Source organism: Enoplosus armatus, chromosome 11 (assembly GCF_043641665.1).
Source record: "Enoplosus armatus isolate fEnoArm2 chromosome 11, fEnoArm2.hap1, whole genome shotgun sequence".
NCBI lineage: Eukaryota > Metazoa > Chordata > Actinopteri > Centrarchiformes > Enoplosidae > Enoplosus > Enoplosus armatus.
Genome location: NC_092190.1, coordinates 19689762 through 19710770, shown reverse-complemented (window position 1 = coordinate 19710770; position 21009 = coordinate 19689762). Strand labels below are relative to the sequence as shown.

The 21009-nt window shown below is 41.8% G+C and overlaps 2 protein-coding genes across 3 annotated transcripts; both read right to left on the bottom strand.

Moving 5' to 3' along the window:
• Positions 1-4818: 4818 nt before the first annotated feature.
• ccnt2a (cyclin T2a) lies at positions 4819-14301 on the bottom strand. Of its 2 annotated transcripts, XM_070914382.1 has the most exons (10): positions 14115-14276; positions 13333-13414; positions 13076-13204; positions 12697-12757; positions 12040-12102; positions 11167-11212; positions 8685-8848; positions 8372-8442; positions 6838-8140; positions 4819-6671 (listed from the first exon to the last, which is right to left on the bottom strand). In XM_070914382.1, the coding sequence occupies exons 1-10, from the start codon at positions 14270-14272 to the stop codon at positions 6598-6600; spliced, it is 2151 nt and encodes a 716-aa protein (XP_070770483.1). In that variant the 5' UTR covers positions 14273-14276; the 3' UTR covers positions 4819-6597. The 2 variants fall into 2 exon arrangements, with proteins under 2 accessions (XP_070770483.1, XP_070770482.1); XM_070914381.1 differs by lacking the exon at positions 4819-6671 and having other exon boundaries at positions 6749-8140; positions 14115-14301.
• A 961-nt stretch (positions 14302-15262) lies between these two features.
• On the bottom strand, positions 15263-20669 carry acmsd (aminocarboxymuconate semialdehyde decarboxylase). Its single transcript, XM_070915222.1, has 10 exons — positions 20613-20669; positions 18854-18898; positions 17943-18039; positions 17774-17823; positions 17210-17446; positions 16933-17026; positions 16382-16477; positions 16079-16251; positions 15601-15699; positions 15263-15325 (listed from the first exon to the last, which is right to left on the bottom strand). The coding sequence occupies exons 1-10, from the start codon at positions 20667-20669 to the stop codon at positions 15263-15265; spliced, it is 1011 nt and encodes a 336-aa protein (XP_070771323.1).
• Between the last annotated feature and the right edge of the window lie 340 nt (positions 20670-21009).

The window sequence follows — 21009 nt, the reverse complement described above, 5'->3', positions numbered from 1 at the left end:
GGAAGATGAGAGGGATACACATGAGAGAGCTTCAGGAGGGAGCCATCTGAAGTTTGTCGGAGACGGGTTGTTGCAGCATTCGAACAATTTGAGCTCCACTGGGGCTGATTTGATCGGGGAGACAAGGCTGCATTTTAAAGTTCAGTCAAGGATCAATCATATTCCACCGATCCACATGGCAGCACTTAACCTGGATGGAGAGCCTATCGGTAAAACAAGTGATCTTCTCAGCACTGAAAAAGCAATAAACTCTCACTGTGAAGACAAAGACGTCAATATGAATAATACAAAAGAGCCTGTTGACAGTCACTCCTTTATAAAATGTAACTATGCACAACAAGGAGACACTATGAATCATACGAAAGACACTGTCAACAATGAAATACCTATCACACCAAAGTCTAAGGAGCAAAAGAACATTATGGGCAAGACCACAGAACCTGCGACTGAGATTAGCCATGGGATAACATCTAATATGAAGAATGACCTGGGTGATGCTATTGTATGCTCTGAGGGGAATTACAGAACTGACTTTCAGCATATAAAACAGACAGAAAAAACAATGAAGGACTCCTGTTGTGAAGAAACCCGGGTAGATAACCCAATCCTTTGTAGAGAGGAGGAGAGAACACAGTTATTTACTCCAGCTGTAAAGCTTCCGCAGACAGACATGGTTCCCAAGAGAGATGAGAGGATGTTGAAAGCCTTAAAGTCTGTCCAGAATAAGGACAGAAGAACCAGCATGAACTGTGAACCAAGAGCAAATATTCAAACGAACCAACAGTCCTTCAACATACTAGCACACAAAGACAGAAGCATCCTGAATAGGAACAAGTCCAAAAGCAATATGACGTATTCCTCACTGTCCACCCAAGTTAAAGATAAAACTAGGAAAAGCCCTGAGCTAATAATTAGTGGAGAGACAGTCGCAAAAGTAAAATCAAAGCTTAAATCTGTTAAAGGTGCTAACTGTAACACCCCGTCACCACGAAAGAAGGTTATTGATCATGCACAGAGCAAAAGAGCAAATCCTGACAAGTTGAACAACAACAGAGCTCAACAGCACCCACCAGTGAGGCAGCTGAAGAGACCCGGTCTAGCAGGGACATCAAGGTCTAAATCTGCTGTGGACTTCATCACCTACAAAGACATGTTTCAGCAGATACAGAGTGGGGATGAAGGGCCGGCCATCTATGAGATGTTTGCCGGTCCTATCTATGATAACCTTCGAGTTTCCAACTCCGGTGAGAAAGTTAAGGACAGACAAGTGCAGTCTGCTTCATCTAGGAAGACACAACAGTCCTATAAAGTAAAACACAGACCATTAAGACAAGTGCAGAGTAAGCTGAGGAGAAGTGTGGGGGAGAGTACGGTGGTTTCAGCTAAAAGCAAACCAAAACTTGCGTCCTCTAGGGTGAAACCTCACCTATCAAGGAAAGGCTTGCACAGAATGAAAGGTATGGCTACATTGGATGGGCACACAGAGGCTGAGTTAGTCCTCTCTAAGGATGACGTCATTTGTCATAATAGTGCTCAAGAAAAGGCTGAAGATCATATGTTATCTATCATAGAGGAGGCTCTTTCTAGATTTGGCTCTGAAACATTAAAATTAGATGACAAAACACTGACTACGCCAGCAACTCCATCTCATGCTGAAGATTATAGTGACATGTACATGAATATGCAAGAAAGAAATAGGAATTCATCAATAGGAAACCCAAACCGACCGGTTCCTGTGTTATCTCAAAGCCCCCAAATGCCGAAGATCAACACTTGGACGTCTTCTAGCAGCAGCTGCAGCAGCAGCCACACCATTATGTCACCAGTTTACCAGAAGTTTCTGGATGAGGTGGGGGACGGGCCGCTCACAGACGACCTGCTGCAATGTCTGGCTGAGGAGCTGATCTCATTGGACGAGAGGGATGTATCCTTAGGCCCGTGTCCTGAAAACCTGGAACCAATGAAAGATGAGACCAACGGAGAAGACGATCCTGTACCAGAAGGAGACGCTTATCTTAAGGTAAACTTTTTGGTACATGATATGGTCAAAAGTAAGAAAACTGTTTGAAAAAAGAAACATTGTCATTATCATAATATAACATGGCAATGAATAAGAGTGATTCGAACACTATCTCTACTCATTCAATCATGTTCTTTCATAACTCCACAAATTACTAATTTAATTTAAGACTCTTATATCATTTTGATATGTTGTGGAACAGGTGTTTTTCCATTTAAAAGGAGGGTGTAAAGAAAACATTTATCACTCTGGCGAGAGCCTTGAAACACACACACTTTTCTTATAGATTATTCAGACCCATTAAAGCTTCAAAGACCCAGTTGTATTTTGTAAATTTATATAAAATTATTGCAAATTCATGAATGATTTTCTGTTAACAATCCATATCACCCTGCATAGCTCTCTCAGTTACCTTGCTAACCTTCATTCTGTGTATTTTGTTGCAGGTTAATTCAACAGACAGTGCTGCTCTGCTTGGCTCTGGGTTGGTTGTAGATGACACCATCACATGGACAAAGGGTGAAGTACTCGGCAGGGGCGCCTATGGGACAGTAAGTATGCTAATTCAGAATAACAATGTAAAGCTAATCTCACAATCAAGCATGAGAAAACATTTTTGATTGCGTCCTTGTACTTTGTGAGTGTTGCTCTGTCGGTCTGTGGACCATCAGAACTCCTGCTGTTAGAAGCTCTCATGAGGCTAAACCCCGGCAATCACGGCTGCCTTCTTACCAGGTGTACTGTGGCCTGACCAGCCAGGGCCAGCTGATAGCAGTGAAGCAGGTGAGCCTGGATGCCTCTGACCCTGATGCTGCAAAGAGGGACTACAGTCGTCTGCAGGGGGAAGTGGAGCTGCTCAAAACCCTTAGACACGGCAACATTGTGGGCTTCCTGGGGACCTCACTTTATCAGCATGTGGTTTCCATCTTCATGGAATACATCCCTGGAGGATCCATCGCAAGCGTCCTTCACAGGTTAGGTTGATTCAAAATAGCTCGACAAGTTAGAAGTATCTGTTGAAACATTGAGCTTTAGGAATGTCGCATTTGTGACTAAATAACAGAGCAGGGCCTAACAATAAATGATCTTTAACACACATTGTCCCTTTCACTGCCCTCAGGTTCGGTCCTCTGCCAGAGCGTGTCCTGGCTCTATACACCCATCAGATCCTGGAGGGGGTGGCCTACCTCCACCTGAACAGGGTGATCCATCGCGACTTGAAGGGAAACAACGTCATGCTGATGCCCACTGGCGTCATCAAGCTCATAGACTTTGGCTGTGCACGCCGGCTCAGCTGCCTGAACCACACCGCTAGCAACAGCGGGGATCTGCTCAAGTCTGTACATGGCACACCTTACTGGATGGCACCAGAGGTAGATATAGAGTTTATTTAGGTGGTCTTCTCATCTGTGAGGATGACTCTTTTTGAATTAATTTATTTAATTGGTCACCTGAACTTAAAATAGCCCTTTTAATCTTGTCTGACTATTAGCATATTTTCCACTCCTCAGGTTATCAATGAGACAGGGTATGGCAGGAAGTCTGATATATGGAGTGTGGGTTGCACAGTGTTTGAGATGGCCACAGGGAAACCACCACTGGCACACATGGACAAGATGGCTGCCCTGTTCTACATTGGGGCTCAAAGAGGGTTGATGCCCTCCTTACCAGATGGGTTTTCGGATAATGCCAAGGATTTTGTAAAAATCAGCTTGACAAGGTGAGCCCTTCTGTCCTCCATGGTCAGTGCAAACTCTGTATGTATCTTTTGTTGAATGTATGGCAAATTCCTTACATACACTCACTTTTAATATGTACCTGCTTTAATTATAATGAAAAATATACTTAAGACTTTCAAAAACTAATCGAGTCAAAGACCTAATTCAGTGCATATTCTGTTTGGGAATAAGTGCCCTTATTTTCATTTGTTTTCCCTCAACTCCAGTGACCAGAGATTACGGCCATCTGCAGACCAGCTGCTGAAGCATTCATTCATCCCCCACAACGAGACGGGAGTGAACTCTCGGGGAACACAGAAAAAGAACTGCTGTGGTCACCCGGAGGGACTGTGTGGTTAACAAGGAGTTACACTATAACAGAATATTTACAAGGGGACATTTAATGATTTAATTCAGATTGGTGACTCAAAACAGAAAGTATTCTTTTGTGACCCTTTGGGGGCCTGCCACCTATCCCCACTGATGCATCAGTAGTGTGTTTGGGAGCAATGGGCTCGAGTCCCAGACTTTTCTGGAAACTACAATCTGAAACCAAGGAGAAGAAACTGTAGTCATTGCATTCATAAGCTGACGTTTAAAAGGCAGTACATTTCACTTGGTACGTTAACAGAACCTATAAAATGTGAACAGATAGATGCCAGAATTTTGTTACCGACTGGGTTCATTTCCTACAGCAATCTTAAATGTGCCAATCTTACAAGTACCTTCATTTTAATTTAAATAGTGTAACTCTATGTCTCTGTGCTAATATATTTAATTAAACTGATAAAATGTATGTAATCCATATAGCAGCATACATTAACATTATAAGCACATTTTCATAGCCTTCATTTTTCAATGGTTAGAATGTGAACTACTTCCTTTTAGCTTTCCTCTGATGAGTTATTGAGGAATCATTGTGTAAAATTGTGCTTAAGAGACATGCCACTGATAAGGACTTTTCATTACTGTATGCTACTGTACAAACATGTCTCCTCATATTCAAATCAGTATGATTCTTTACTTCTAGACTCTAGTAACATGGATATATGCATAATAAAATGACAGCAACAAGCAGGGTTTATACTGTGTCAGGGTAGTGGCAACTTTGAAGTTTATTAGTTATATCGAAATGAAAAAAAAAAAAAAAAAAAGGATGCTTATGCAAATTTGTCCACAACAGCTTTTGTTCTATGTGCCCAACCTCTAATGAGAGTACATCCAATCCAGCCTCAGGCTTATTGGGTATTTTGCACTCTAAAATAAAATGAGCAACCCAGTCAAGAACAGAGGAAATTGTTATATCAAGATTTGAGAACAACATAGAGTTTTAATGTATGAAACTGATGTAAAGATGTGTTTGGACAAGTACATGGCTGCAAATGTAAATTCAACCTATTGTATGAGGACATCAGTGACAATAACCTATTAGGGACGACCACATTGCAGATACTTGAGGCTTCCAAAAAATATCCAGCAGGTCATGTTGCATATGGCCAATTGTTCACTGTTCTGACAACTGTTGCTAGGGTGGAACTGAGCCAACAAGGGCTTTATTTCTGAATAGTACACTGTTAATGGTTGATTGAATAATACTTACATGTATCCCCTTCATGGGCTGACATCTAAGGGCTACAGCTGAAATTATGTATGATGCACTTCAAAGTAAAAAGGGTTTAGTAAACTTTAATAGCACACTACTACTGTCTTTGTCAGTTTTTTTTCTTTTTGAGGCACAACCTTTGGCATCCAGCTTAAGGTCTACTTAGAGGTCCAAAAAATAATTTTTGGTACAAATTGCATCGCTCTGATGTGATAAGTAGGTGTTGGATGTGCCTGTGTTACTGAGGGCATCAACTGATATTTCCTGTAATGGAAAAGCACAGTACAGCGCCCTCTGTAGGAAGGCTGTAAGAAGAACACACCAGTGGAATGCTGCAATCATTCACCCGATGATGCCCAAACCGTTGGTCAACAAAATAAAAGTCTTTTATAGGTATTATAGTTATCTTGTTATACTTACAAGCAGCTCCAAACCTGAGTAGTCATGGTATAGCTTTTTTTTTTTCTTTAAACATACAAAAACGTATGAACATTTATCTCCACTTTCTGTAAACAGCAAGTACGTGTTCTCCTTTGAAATCCCTTTGATGATTGAAACATGCAAATCATACGCACAGTACTAAGTAAAGTATAAAAAGAAATCAAGACAAGAAAGTAATTGAGGAGATGAAACTTTACACCTAAAAAAAATGCATCCATCAACAGTACTAAATGGATTGCCAGCAAACATAACTTGAACTCATCTCCAGCTGGCCACTGGCTTCCTCCATACAACCGCAGAAATATGATTCAATTAAATTACTCGTTAAAAAAAATTGGAGGAAAATGAAGAAAGTACACCTTCCATGCCTTTTATAGTACTTACTAATACTTTTGTTTTCCTATATGGAGATCTGAAATGTAGGGAAGGACTTTTCCAGATGAAAACACACACACACACGCACGCACGCACACGTTTGCACATTCCTAGACTCGTGAGGAGGAAGGAGAACCAAGCAGCAATTCAACACACTAACAGAAAGACAGGACTGAGCATCACAGCCCAGAGATCTGACAGTCAGGAAGCATCATTTTTCATCTTTCTTGTCTCTCAGAAATTGAGAAGTCCAACAATACTTTTCTTTTTTTTTTTTTTTGCAGATACGTCTTTCTGCCTTTCAGTAAAGGGTTTATCATCACATAAAGAGTTATTTTCCTAGGGCACTTAACAGGGATGTGAGCATAGTCTTCAGAGTCTGAACTGTGGGTAGTTTGTTGCCATTTCCATGTGCTGGCCATGGCTGCAGAGTGGTGGACTCAGTGTCTCTGCTCTCCCACTTCATGTGGCGATTCACTAGGAGGAGGGTACTGCTGAGAGGTCCGCAGCCCACCTGGGTGTGACAGGAGGGGAGGAGGAGGAGGAGGAGAAACAAGAATAAGGAGGGGGAGGGGGGAGGGGGGGGGTGGGTTAGCCATAGAGCTGCAAGCCAGACGAAACACACTGCAGTACAGGAGAGGAGCAAGGAGGAAAAAAGGGGGAAGAAAAAGATGTAGTACCTGCAGTACCAGTGCCACCCTTGGAGATTTTGCTCGCTTTGGAGCAAGAAGTGGAGAATGAGGAGGAAGGGTGGTGGTTGTGGCTGGCCTCGGGGTGCGCCCTCTTGCGCGATGATGACAAAGAGGTGGATCCGGGAGGAGCAAGCGGTGTCCCTTCCATGCTGACCAGTCCTGGAGGACCCCGTAAAAGGCTTCCCCCACCACCTGGGCCCTCTGGGCCTCCTCGTCCATTCCCGCTGTGTGTGTGTGGATGAGGGTGACTGTGCTTGTGGTGGCGGTGGAGGTTGTGATCTGCTCCATAATGTTGTTTCTCTTTGCTCACCAGAGGACTGGAATGTTTACTCTTGTTGTTGTTGGCTGCCATGCCTTCATCTGATGAGCTGTGGCGCTCTGATGATGAAACTTTTATCTTCATCTTAAGCTCATCTTTGTTTGGTTGTCCACTTTTATCCAGCTGGGAGCTGCCACCAGACCCAGGAACAGCCAGGCGGAGTTTAAGCAAGCCTTTGTCCCGTTTCTCACTGTGATGACGTCTTTCTTGCCCTGAAGACAAAGAGGGGACTTTAATTTTCATTGGGGAGGGAGTGGTGCTGCCACCACCACCATGGGATGTTTGGTGGGGCTGTGAATGTTTTCTATGGTCTACTTGGCTCGTAGAGGATGGTGCATAGGTAGAAGAGGAGGAAGACGACATGTCCCCCCTAACATCGCAATCCAATACTCCTCCATGCTGTTCCTGACCACGTTTCTGCCCAGAGACAGCCAGCTCTGCAGCGTGTTTCTCTCTATATTTGTCCAGAGACAGTCTCTGAGCCGAAGAAGGGTGCGGTGCTGGTGGAAGGTAGGCAGACTGAGGTGGTGGCTGATGCTTGCCCACGCCGCTTCCACCAGCTCCTTTTGGTTCTTGCTTGACAGGGTTGAAGTCTACTGTTTTCTCAGTCCTGTATACCGGCGGATGCTGAAGCAAAGAGGAAGTGGTGGTCTGCAAGGACAGTGTAGGCTCTTGGTGAGGGATGCTGAGAGGTTCCTGTTTTAAACAGGTGGAAGAGTACCCTGCTAGGCTCTGGTTGCCCTGGGGCCACTCACTGTGGCTAGCTGGATTGTATGTGCCAGCCAAGGTGTCCAGAGACAGGGGTGCACCTCCAGACTGGCCAGGCATGGGCACAGTGAAGGCGGCGCCTGCTTTGGAAAAACTTGGGTTGGAGCAGACATCACCTTGATCTTGGAGCATGGAAGGCCCAGCAAAGGAGTTGTCCGTCAACTGAGCGCCCTCAGTCTTGGGCTTTTTGGCAGCTTGTGTTGCCTAGAAGGTAGAGAGAGAATGGGGTGTAAGTTTATAGTTCCTATTCTACATTAAATTGTTCTTAGAACTGCATTTGGCACTTTTTTGCTGGTTTAAAAGATCCCATAGGTGTACATGGAGATGTTTTGGTGAGACTATCTACTTTCATACATCCGCTAATAAATCAAAGTTAAAAATACAGGCCAAACATGTCTGTCCAACGCATGAAACAGAAGAGCAATGTAATCTTACCCTCCAGTTGCGTATCCTCTTTAACCGGCTGGGCGTCTTCTCCAGAATCTGCAGAAACTCATGGGTCAACTCTACAAGTACAAGACATGAATGTTATCAATCAACCTCAAATTAAACAAATAATGCAACAGCCTGTTCACTCATTTACACCTTTGTAAAATATGTGAATTTTATGAACTTTCCATGTAAACATGTTTACAAAACACAGCCATATACAAAACCTTACTAAATGTATAGCAAGATACAAGAAACTGCTGCGCTTCATTCACTGTAACACAATAAGGAAAAGGGAAACACATTCATTCGGTCTCACCATCAAGCAGCTCGAGAGTGACAGAGTTGTCCACGTACTCCCACCAGTGTTTTCCGTCAGTGGAAACAGGGATCTCCCAGTTGGACCATTTACACGCCAGGTGGATGCAAACACAGGCGATCACCGTGGGCTTGTACTGGAGGCAGAAGGTAGTGAGGTGTAGACTGCGTATGCGAGTATGCGCAAGTGATTAGTGTGAGTGTAAGCAAGAGTGAGTATTTCACATATGTGAGGGTATAGGTATGTGAGTGAGTTGATTCAGGCCCGTCATGATTGGTCCCACATGTGGAGAAAAGAGAAAAAAAACACAAGAGGGAGCGGACGACTTTAGTTTGCTGTGGGCGTTGGTTGCAAAAGACAAGATATTTGATTGTGTTGACACGTTGAAACTGTCTGATAACGTAACAGCTTCTCGGGTCACAATACAGGTGACATCTCTAATAACATCATGATTCATGTAATGTAAGGACATAATTCCTAGTATGCTTAAAATTAAGCATTGAATTGTGTCATGTGACAATGATTTATGTTTCAAGAACCTGGTTTAAATGTTGGGACAACATAACAAAAATGAGGGAAGAGGGGAAGGGGGCCACGTGTAGTCTGCCCATTGTGAAACACTGACCCCTGAGGCCACCCATGTGACAGTTGCATCATTGTACAGATAACTGGTGAGGGGCTGCTCCTACAACCCTATATGTACCGGTCTCCCTTTCTTGTTGAAAGGGGTAAACCTAGAGGGTCCTCCAGATCAACGAATACAACTTGGCACTTGGGCTTCCGGTGCTTGGGGAACACTGAAATCAGTATCAATACTGAGCGCCTTCCTAAATTACATACCACAGCTAATCTGACCTATGACTTGAGGGTAAAAAAAAAAAAGATAATTTAAGACGTGTAACATTATTCTGCAACGGTGGAATTGCAGGAGTGAAGTAATGCAAGTCCAGATCACTATTAGACGGTACAACATATTTATGTCACATCAAAAGTAACCAATAAAAATAGACAAATGGCTACCATCCAAGTATTTACAGCTAGAATATGGAGACAAACATTTTACAATCACCGCTGAAGGCTTTGGTTCTTTGTTACGACCCAATGTTGTGGTGACCCAAATATAAATCAGTTTATATCACATAACCATGGTTATTTTTTAGGATGGAAGTTGACTCCTCACAATCACTTATCAGACAATTAACCCATGACTATATTATTGGAATCTTAATACATGAAAATACAGATTCTCAAGAAAAACACATTCCATAATATATATCACTTTACCAACGCCATGCCTCAGCATGAAGCTGTATAGCCATAACTTTGCATAACTGCATCTTAAAACACATTTGGTAAAATGGATGGTAACCTTGTACCATGAGACAAGTACAATGTCTGGAGTCTGGTCTGTCAGATTACAGCAGCCTTAAACAAAAACACAGCCAACATTTAGAAGCATTTGGCTGATGACAACATTTCAAACCCCATCTCATACAGATTTATTCACCTTAAATCCTTTCAAATATTGGGTTTGAGTCTTCTTGCCTAAATTAAAATAAATCAATTTGTAAGAGTACTGAGCTATTTTGAGCTTTCACTCTTAGTAAGAGCCAGTTTAGTAAAAAAAACAAAAAAACCCACAGTTCACAGTCAGCATCCAGACATTGTCAACTGATCTGAAGTAGTTGAAGACCAAGTTAATTACATTAATACCAATTCCTTTCCACCACCTACTATAAACAAACCCTTTAAGGACCCAGTTTTTCTACTGCAAAACACGTCAAGAACATTTTGTCCTTGCTTTAGAATAAATCATAGTCACCAAAGGCGTTTTGATCAGTATGAGTCTGAAATAGTTCTACGAATTACATATTCTGCAAGTCCTTAATGGGTCGCGATTACGTTGTTCTTGTCACATCTTTTACATGAACTACATGTATGAAAGAATGTTGTAGAAGAGATAGAAGAAATGTGCATTTAAAGACAGAGCAAATATTGCAAAAGGTGAAAAATATTTGAGGAGGAAATGCATTTTGAACAAATGGATGTGAAAAAGAAATTTTTAAAAATGAATTTGCGGTACTTACCGGAAGGACCTCTACGAGAAATGTTTACATCTGTGAAATCTTTAGCTGCTATTCAGGCTACCAAAGTGTCTTTCTTTTAGACTTATGCACTTTTTCGCAACCGAACAAACATGTGGGTTTCAAGCGCACCACTACACTTCACATTTTGCATTCAACCCATCTGTGCCAACACGTGGTCCCTTGTACAATACACCGCACTGCGACTGGGGCCGGTAACGCTACAAGCCACCCTGTCCCGCTTCCTTTGAACAAGGGAGGGGACCTGAGGGGAGGAGGCAAGCATCCCAACAACCACCAGCGCAAGTAGGGCCCGTTGGACACTGAAAGGGTGCCCTGCATTACAGGAAGCTATGGTGTGCAGTCAAAGTGCAACAAAGGAGGGGCAGGATAACAACCTGTTGGTAGCCATGAAATAGGAAGTCTGTGCCAGATCCTTGCTCGCTGTAAGAGAAACAGAAAGAGAAAATAGGGAGGAGAAAAAACAATTACCATTTCTGCAAGGCAAAAGCATTTCATTTTCATTAGGACAGGGCCTGAATATTTACCTTTTTTTAGTTAACTTTCAATGCAATGATTAAGCCAAGGCCAAGACTGAAAATAACACACGCGCAATCAAAAACTTTCAATAAGATGATGATTTTTTATAAATCAAGCCTAAAAGTAGAGCTCTGAAAAAAATTCTACATTATCAATGAATGACTGCAAGTGTTATTATATCATTTCATGTAATCATAAATATTGGGAGTGGAACAAAGTTAATTGCACTTCACATCAATTTGATTATTTTGCTTGTGATTTTGTATACATATTCCCCATATAGGGATATTTGTCCATATTTAAAGTGTATTCCTCTTAATAACACAATACTGACTTCAGACATTTCCCCCCTCCAGGCAAACTACCAAATAGTAGTATTATCGTCTAAAGGACAATCTGACTTTTCCAATCGCTTTACGCAACCCAAAGCACTGAGTTGACCGTGTTAACCATACCAATATTTAAAGGGGCTCAGTTTTGGAGATACAGAAAGAAGTGGCAAACGCCCAAAACAAAATTATTACAATTCAGTCTTGAACTTGGCCCAAAAAGCATCAGTAAATGTCGTTGTGTATGTGCTATGTCTTACAATTATCTCAAAAGGTCATCAAAAGAGAAAGGTGTGTGGTCATGTAACCATTACATCAGCAAGGTTTTCACCCCCCCCCCACATATCTGAGGTGGGACAAACAAGAGCAGAGGGCACAAAGAGCAAAGAAGGAAGCCTCTACCTCGCACTAGCTGGGAACATTTCACCACATCAGTGTGTGGGTGATCAATAGTAATTTCAAAGCCTGGAACAAAATACATGACAGGTGAGTTCAACAGACACAGTTGGGAGGTGACATGTCATTTTATGATTAAACAAACTTAGTGCTCCATTTTAAAGCTATCGAGTCTGTATCTATATGTTAAATGTAAATAGTGGAACTTGATTGTCAATTCATATCTGTATGTTACAAATTAAGTGCAATCAAATCAGCTCTGACCACTTTCACTCTGGATGACAGACATTTCTCAGTACTGAATGTTATCAATAAGCGAGCACAAATTGTTATATCCACAAAATAAAATGGGGCAGAGCAGTGAAATGGAGACAACTTGTCAAAAATTCCAGAGAAAAAATCCCTAAAGCCTTATCAATACCATGTTCCATGACTAATGTCAGCAATGAGAGAATGACATGTCACCTTTACATGATTTATTGAAAATACAATACAGCACCTGATAGAACATTTCACTCAACAGATTGTGAGAATAAACAGTGATCAATAGCACTACTCCCTTACTGTTAACGATAAGCTTCATAAGATAATGATTATGATAAACAAAAGGCTATCTCTCTCTCTCTCTCTCTCAAGTCATCCACTCCAGTCACCACTACTTACCCAGGGTCTGCAGCACTATGGATTCAAGTATCACCAGCTCTTGAGCTTGCTGGAGGTATGCCTGAAGTTTGATAGACAGCCATTACAACACAATTGTAATGAGTCTATTAATCTATCCCCCTAACCACTTCAAATGGCCAAAAACTCCAAACACAGAGGCTCTTTTACTGTTAATGTAAGCCTTGTTAGGTGTAGGTGTTTGGTTCACACCAACAGCAGGCCAGGGCAGTTAAAATAGGGCCCTTTGCAGAGGGCAAGGGAATTTGGCACAGCCAGTTATACATAGGGAAACCATGACCACTGAGAGAACTGGAAAGTCAGATGAAGAAAGGGAAAAAAAGCTTTCAACCGTACAATATGTAGACCTTCCTGAACTTACATTGCTTTTAGTGTCTAGAGGCGATTCTTGGGGATTTAGGCAAGCATGTGCAACTTTGATCACATGTTCGAGTTTCCGAGGTTGCTCTTCCACTTTTGCGGCCAAGAATAAGGTGGTAGGAGAGATTATCTGCACAAAAGCATCAAGACATTTAAATACAAGCCCATACCAACATAAAAGGAAAACGTATGTAACAATTGACATAACATGTGATTCAAGATTGCAGGTCACTAGCAGAGTTAAGTAACAATACTTACATTCCTGTGGAATTTGGTGAAAGAGTGGTGCATATAAAATCTATGCATGTAAACAATGGCTGTATTTATTGTTAATTGAGAGCTGGAGGGCATGTCAAGGGAAATTTAAAGTTCATTTAGTGTAAATCATGGTGCCAAGAAGAAAGTTAACAATTTAGCTATATGCTATCATATCATGCCGAGACACGCACCACAGGTAAACGTATTAGCATTAAACTGTTTAAAATGAATTAAGACAGTAAAGACAGATAAACAGGTGAGCCCACGACGCTGTATGGCAAGCTAGGTGACTAACGTTAACGTTAGCTTTATAATTGAACTAGTGCTACATCAAAATAGCAAGAGAATGTCAAATACATTGGCTTTACCCTACATATTCAATCGAAGTATGTCGTTATTTGATAAAAATAAGCTCTATCTGGCCGAGGGGTAACGTAAAGACATTTTGTTTCAGGGGACAAGGGGCTAGCAACAGCTGCAAGCCTAATCTAATGGCCTTTTAGACGTCAACCATCAGCTAGCTAGTGTAGCATGCTAACGCTGTATTAGCGCATAGCTAAACATAGATCTAACTCAGCTATTGAGATTGCAGATTACGATTGTATAGTATAACAGTCCAACACAAAAACAAAACATACAAATCGAAAAGTCCCGAATTTGGCTCCCTAACCTTAGCAGCCAGTTTGAGATTAGCTAAAAGTAACGGGCCCGCTCTAACGGTAAGCGCTATGTCTACTTCCAATCTGCCCTGAGGATAGCTGAAGTTTGTTTACGAAGGATACACGTTCAGTCTCTGACCCATATCTTGGATCAGATTCGCTGCTTGTTGCCGGTAGGAGAGCTCCCGGTCTGGTTCTACTCCACTTCGGCGGGACGGCGTGTTTTCGAGCTGCTCCCGGGTGAAAAACCATTTCGACGAGGATCCCCGGCACGCCGCCATTGCTCTCCAACATTCACTTGGGCATCGAGAAAGCGGATGTGACGTCGGTGTCGCACAGGAAAACACGACTTCTTCGATGGTGAGAGCATGGTGCGAGTCGGCGTGATTGGGTATGTACAGTATCTTTGGTATGTATGCACATAGACAGTATTCACATTTGTAAATATTCTGACGCTGTGTCATAATAGGAGATGATATTATCTTTTATCACATTTTACACAACACTGCCTTTAGTTTAGACCAATTCCATTTGTAGGAATGCATTTGCAATAACCCACAATAATAAATGATTAACTACATCAGAATCCACACAACCATCCACACTAAATAACAGACTAATATTAACTTCACAGAACATAGTCTAGTTTTAGAGATTTCTTTCCTGTGTATGGTCAGGAAGCAAGCAACAAAAAAGGAATTTAAACATTAGCAACAAGGGGTATTGCTTCAAAATTGAGTCTTCTGCACACAATTATTAACTGGATGCATGCTTTTATAGTGTTCAATTTATCTTCACTAGACAAGAAAGACAGAGAAATGCTTTATCTCTAGTTAATGAACATAGGTATACTTGCACAGCTCCTGCTTTTTAAGTGTCCACTGACAATTAGTATCCTCTCATCAAACTAACTGTCAATAGTTGACACTATTGACATCTAACGGAGATATATGATATTTACCATTACAATATATAACTTGATTGTAAAACACATATGTCATTTACAGTAGCGTGATCACATGTCATTCTTGCAGATTAACAATAACAGCCTCCATTTCCTCTTCTCAGAGGTACTTGTGTTTGTTCAAACAAATAAGGCAATTCACAAATACTGAGTAAAATACTTAATTACTTTATTATGTCAAACAATATAAATCGGTTGCATCTACTGTACACTAATCCAAAATGATTTTTTAAATCGTCCAAATATGAATATTTGAATAAAGCCTTTGCACTGGATCACTGGGTGTAGCAGTTGTGTCTCAGATTAGTTATTCGAATTGCTCTCGTTTCAGGCCCAAAAATTCCAGTGTATTTCCAGCAAGTAATTTACCCTGCAAAACAAGAGTACACACCATATTGAATATTGGATTGGACATACAGTGCTTTAAGATTCAAACTTATTCATTCATTAGTTTACACAATTATATTGTAAAACATAGCAGAATCAAAGACATTTCTTTACATCAAAATGTTTGGGATGGCTTCTAACAGTCTAGACTAACTGTTCTGTGTCCTTTGCACTGAGGCTAATACACCTTTTCTACTTCAGCAATACTGAGGTAACTGCATTGTCTAAATGAAGAGAAGGAGACGAACATATTGTCACCTTTAGAGTGTCATCAAATTCATCCATTGACTCAATCAGTGATCCAGGCTGCAGCTCACCCAGTGGGAATGGATAATCTGTTCCCAGCATCACTTTATCCTGAGAGAGGAATACATTCAGGTTAACCGAAAATGTAGTGAACATGTGCGGATATAAACATCCACAGACACGGTATCTCTGTCAAACTGAAGAAAGCAGGAATGGTTACTGTCATCAGTGGAACCGTTCTGAAGCATCAGAGTGCTTCAACACACCAGAAGAGCACTGAGCTACTTTAATGAGGCAGAGTACTTTGTGTTTGTATCCAAGGTTAAAGTGGTTTTACAGAAAGAACTGCTGATGTGTCCAAATTACCCACACACTGTCCACGCTCTGAACTGGCAATACTCCCTCAGTGTCTTCTCTATGCATGAGGCCTCTCTGACCACCTATAAGACATGGCGTGTGTGCGTTGAATGAATGATGAATACATGCTCACTTTTCCAATAACATCAATGAGTAGCTTCAGGGCGACGGGATCGTGAACTAGAGAGTCGGTGTAGAACGAACCGAGGTATTTCTGTGGGCCGATCTTGTTGTCCACTGCACACAGGTCAGGGCGGACTTTGTGGCCGTGTTCAATTCTACCAACGGTGAATGGAAAAGAGCCACCTGTAATCACAATAGCAGCAAAGGTCAAACAACAACATACAGTGGCTCATTGCATCTTTAACTGAGCATGAAGTAAGAATACATTGGAGTTGACACCTTAGTAAATGTATCAGCAACATCTGGTCTATACCTCCATGTGCAAAGCAGACTTTCAATTTAGGAAATCTCTCGAAGACACCTCCGAATATCATCGAGCAAATAGCCATGGTTGTCTCTGACGGCATGCCTTTGAGATGGAGAAGACAACAGGACATGTTTCACTTCAAACTACTTTAAATAATTGTCATATCATTATAAGATAATATCAGTGGGTTAATATACAAAGTGGCAGAAGCAAAATCCAAATCCAAAGCAGCACTCTGATGGTCACCATTGGCCATAATCACAACGCATCAAATTTGATGTGAAAACTACAATACTCAAAGAAAATCAGTCTTTAACACAGGGAAAAATATGATTTGGTTTTGATCACCTCATCAGTCATTTTAGGAAATAGAGGGTATAATGTTAGTGCTGAGTTTTTGCTATTGGTTTGGTTGGGGATGTCCAGATAAATAAACATGGATTCATTTCAGACAAAATGAGATCGTATTTTCACAAGAAAAATGTGTTTTGTTTTCTTCTATTGACTAGTCCAGGGCGGATATTCAATATCTCCTGTTCCTACTCCATCTTCCTCACCCACCAGCCAGGGCAGCCAATACTTAGCCATCCTCCCATCTGTCTGCATGTCCCACGGGTGGACAAATATGGAGCAGCCCAGCTCCTCAGCTGCCTGCATGGAAGACACACTGCAAGATCAGTATTTCTCAATGAATGAGAACTTGACCTCTGAATGCAAAGGAAAGTCTTGCGTTTCAGTATAGAATTAGCCAAACCAGTGAAGTGTAAACATAAGTACATCACCAGGGACATTGTGTTATCACATAAACATGTACTGCGATATTCGGTGTCTCACAGCATAGAAAGGATAGAGCTCAGAGGCGTTGAGGTCCCAGTTGTTGATATGTGAGCCAATCTGCACCCCAGGGAAGCCCAGCTCCTTCACGCAGCGCCTCATCTCCAGCACAGCCAAGTCAGGGGCTTGCATGGGCAGAGTGCCCAGGCCCACAAACCTCTTGGGGTGGCTTCGCACTGTCTGGGCCAAATTGTCATTTAAAAAGATACAGAGATCCAGCGTGTCATGAGGTTTGGCCTGTAATCCAAAAACACGATTCAAATAGGTAAATACATCTGTGTAAAGCTGAAATGAAATTTAAATCCCACATTCTTCATCTTAGTGTTGATGCCTCTGTGACTTAAGAAGACACAGAGTTAAGAAGCTTAGCAGACAAGCAGACAAGCAGACAAGCCACTGTGGCATTGCACAAAAAGCCTAAAATTTAATTTGCTCCTTTTCTCAACAGGAATGGATGGGTGCAATTCACAGCAAACAACACAATGTTTCAGGTCTCAAGCACACAGAAATAAAACAAAATTGCTGCATTGTTTTTGATCCAAGTTGCTCAGAGTGTGCACTTACCCAGTAACTGAACATCACAGGAACAGTAGAAAGTACTTGAACTGTGACACCTGAAGGTCAGAAACCAAAACATCCGTTTCAGGCATCAATAAAATGAAAGACTGATACTTGTTGGTGTCTTTCCAGTCTTCTGTTTTTCCTGAAATTCCCACGACACATGTGCATATACCATGTTGATCCATGTCCCTTATGCGCGCGCTGGCATCCCAGCAGTTCTCCTGAATCACTCGGAACAGCTTCCCGTCCTTCATCATCTCCGCTTCACCCTGAAACACAACATTAACACCACGTCATATTCCTAATTGATATGACAATATGCAATTAAAATTCCCCGTCTCTCTCTGTTATGGGGTCTGGGCACCTTGGCGGATTTATTGTTCTTGATCTCGGTCGTTTCACTAATTAAGTTTACAATTTCAAGCCCATGAGATTATGTGACATTTTGGATTTCATGACACTTCAAAATACAACCACATGATGGCAGCAGACAGCTGATTCAGACTGTTTCATGGAAAACACGACATGTAAACTTTCATCTCCACATGGCAACATGTCTTTGAAGAGGTTCTTGATGTATGTTTAAATGCATGTGTTTTCCCTTGTTAATGGCTGTAATTACATATATCTAATCTTGGCTGCACCTCTGTGTTACAATGTGACTTGGACTCCTCATAGGTCTTGTTTTAACATTGGCATCAGGACTTAAACAGATGTTCATCACCAGACACGGCCTCTGTTTGAATGCATCAATGTGACACATTCAACTATTCGTCCTTATGTACAGTTTGCTGATGCCAAAAGCTCAACCTACGTCTGCCTCTTAAAGTTCATTGGCTACACCGCTGCCAGGCTGCTCCGTGGTCTGCTGTGTTGCGACAGTATTAGAATAAATCTCTCCGCTGATGCAGTGGCAGCGTGCTGAGTTCTGCAGCTGCTCACATGGCGAGGACCGGGCTGCCGGGTCCAGAGGGTGAGGTGCAGCCTGGAGGTACCTGCTGTGTCCCCGGCATAGCATGCAGAACAATTGCATAAGGGCTCCTGTACTCTGTCTGTACATGCATACAAGAAGAAATGACTCACCTTGCAGTGATGGTGAAGCTGGACAAACCCACCATATCCATACCTCTGAAACACATGCAAAAGAGTGATTATGCTTAAATGAGTGTTTTTTTCAAATATCACATACTGACGAACAGGTATTATGCATTAGATTACAAATCTGGTGTATTTAATTTAGATGTCAAATCTCTGTATAAACGTGGGTAAATACTTTGGTAAACCCCCACCCCCCAGGCAACCCTGCTGTGGAAAAGCCTCTATTGATTGTGTTTTCCCCTCTGCGAGGGTTCAGTCTTCATCCTAGAGGACTACCCACTCCAGTGCGCTGGATAACTCAAAGTGTATGCCATCTGAGGCTGTTGACTCTTTTGCATACAGATGAAGCCGCAAATCATCCACGTGAGCAATGCAGCCAGAAAGCCCCATTTCATATCCCCACAGATCTGCAGTTCTGTGTACTTTGTTGGTGCCAAAGAGAGGCGTCAGCTTTTCAACATGCAAGATGGGTTTTACACCCTTCTTTTAAAAGTGTAAATCTATGTCTTCTTTTTCAATGAAAAGCCTGCTTTAAATGAAATGTATGTATATCAGTTCAACAGTGGAGTTTATAAGAAGTGAAACGTTTGGGGTCCTGAGAGACCAGGACCTCTTAGACCTGTACTGTGTTATCACATTGATACTTCATGAGCTTTCTGAATTGTATGAGAGCTGCTCATAAAATAATTTTGAACTGATGACACGTTTCAGAAGTCTGCTACAAAAATATGGAAATTGGATTTCCTTTAGACCTCTCTGGTGTCTAACTGACACCAAACATAATGTCACTATGCAGAACTACTGTACATTTCTTTGTCTGTGAATAACCTTTTGGAATAGCCCAGTTTGTGCAAAGAGAAAGGTTACTAGAATACTTTTCTACACCTTGGATTTTCATACGGTCAGAAGAAAAGAAAGAATTATTTCATGTGGAAAAAGCAAAGCCAATGTGAACAGAATATACGGGTTTAAAAACCTCTGTTTATGCACTGCTTTTTGCCAATACAGCAATGAATCTAATGTGATGGATAATAAGAGGGCCGTAGTGATACAATACATTGAGACATGTTGAATAGATCCTAAACTTGTCACTAAGGCGTATATAGACCTTCAGCTGGTTTATCAAATATGCGAAAGTGGTGAAATACTTTAATTAATAATAATTTAAGAATAATAAACTCAATTTTGATTTGTGCCAAAATATTTCAGCTTGCATGCATTTAAAGCCAGAAAGCTCAAGTAGCAGAGAAGCTTCCTCACAGCTCAAAACATGCCTTTTGCATTATATTACTATATCCATATCCTTACTAATGGAGAGCAAGAAAGAAAGAAAGAAAGATAGTGGGAGGGTGCAGGGCACCAGTCTGCAGACTATCTCTCCTGTCCAGCACTAAACATGGGGAATGATTAGCTAAGGCCGGGCCTCCATAGTGACACAGACATAAAAGCAGGAACAGATAGGACAGGGATGAGCAAGGCCAAATCCACATATTGATTAAAGTTTAACCATCCATAGAGAACACAGATTTATGGAGCGAGCTGTTAAACTCCCTGCTGACACTCCAATGTGAAACATCTGTACATTGTATTGTACTGGCTTTTTAACAGCATTCAAGGAGAAGCTGCGCCTGCCTACAGAGCTGGTGCGACCACTTGTGTGGTTGATTGTGCGCATTTACTCACGCTGAGTAACTCCAGGCTGTTATAAAAAACCCTCCCAGAGCTGGTGTCTCTCGGTGCCTACCTGCTTCAAATCGGGCCACTCCTTTGGTAAAATATGATTATGAATATCAACCTTCATCCTTGTGATCACCCTCGGGAAAACGTGGATCTCTGCTGCCCGAGATCTCTCACAGTAACTGAGTGCAAATCCAGCAAATTCAACTCTCCGCCCTCAGCAAGACACCAGTGACCGACAGGTGACTGACTGCTGCTGCTGGGACACCCTGGTCATTTATTACCTAGTCAATAAAAGAAGCAGAAAGTAATCATTAGTCTGTAGGCCATTTAACACTGTTGATAGTTGATATTCTGAACCGTCAAGTGATATTATATCCTCAAACTACATTAGTTACACACCCCACCCCACTGCAACCACACACACATAACAGTTTAAAGCAGCATATGTGTGCAGCTGGCTG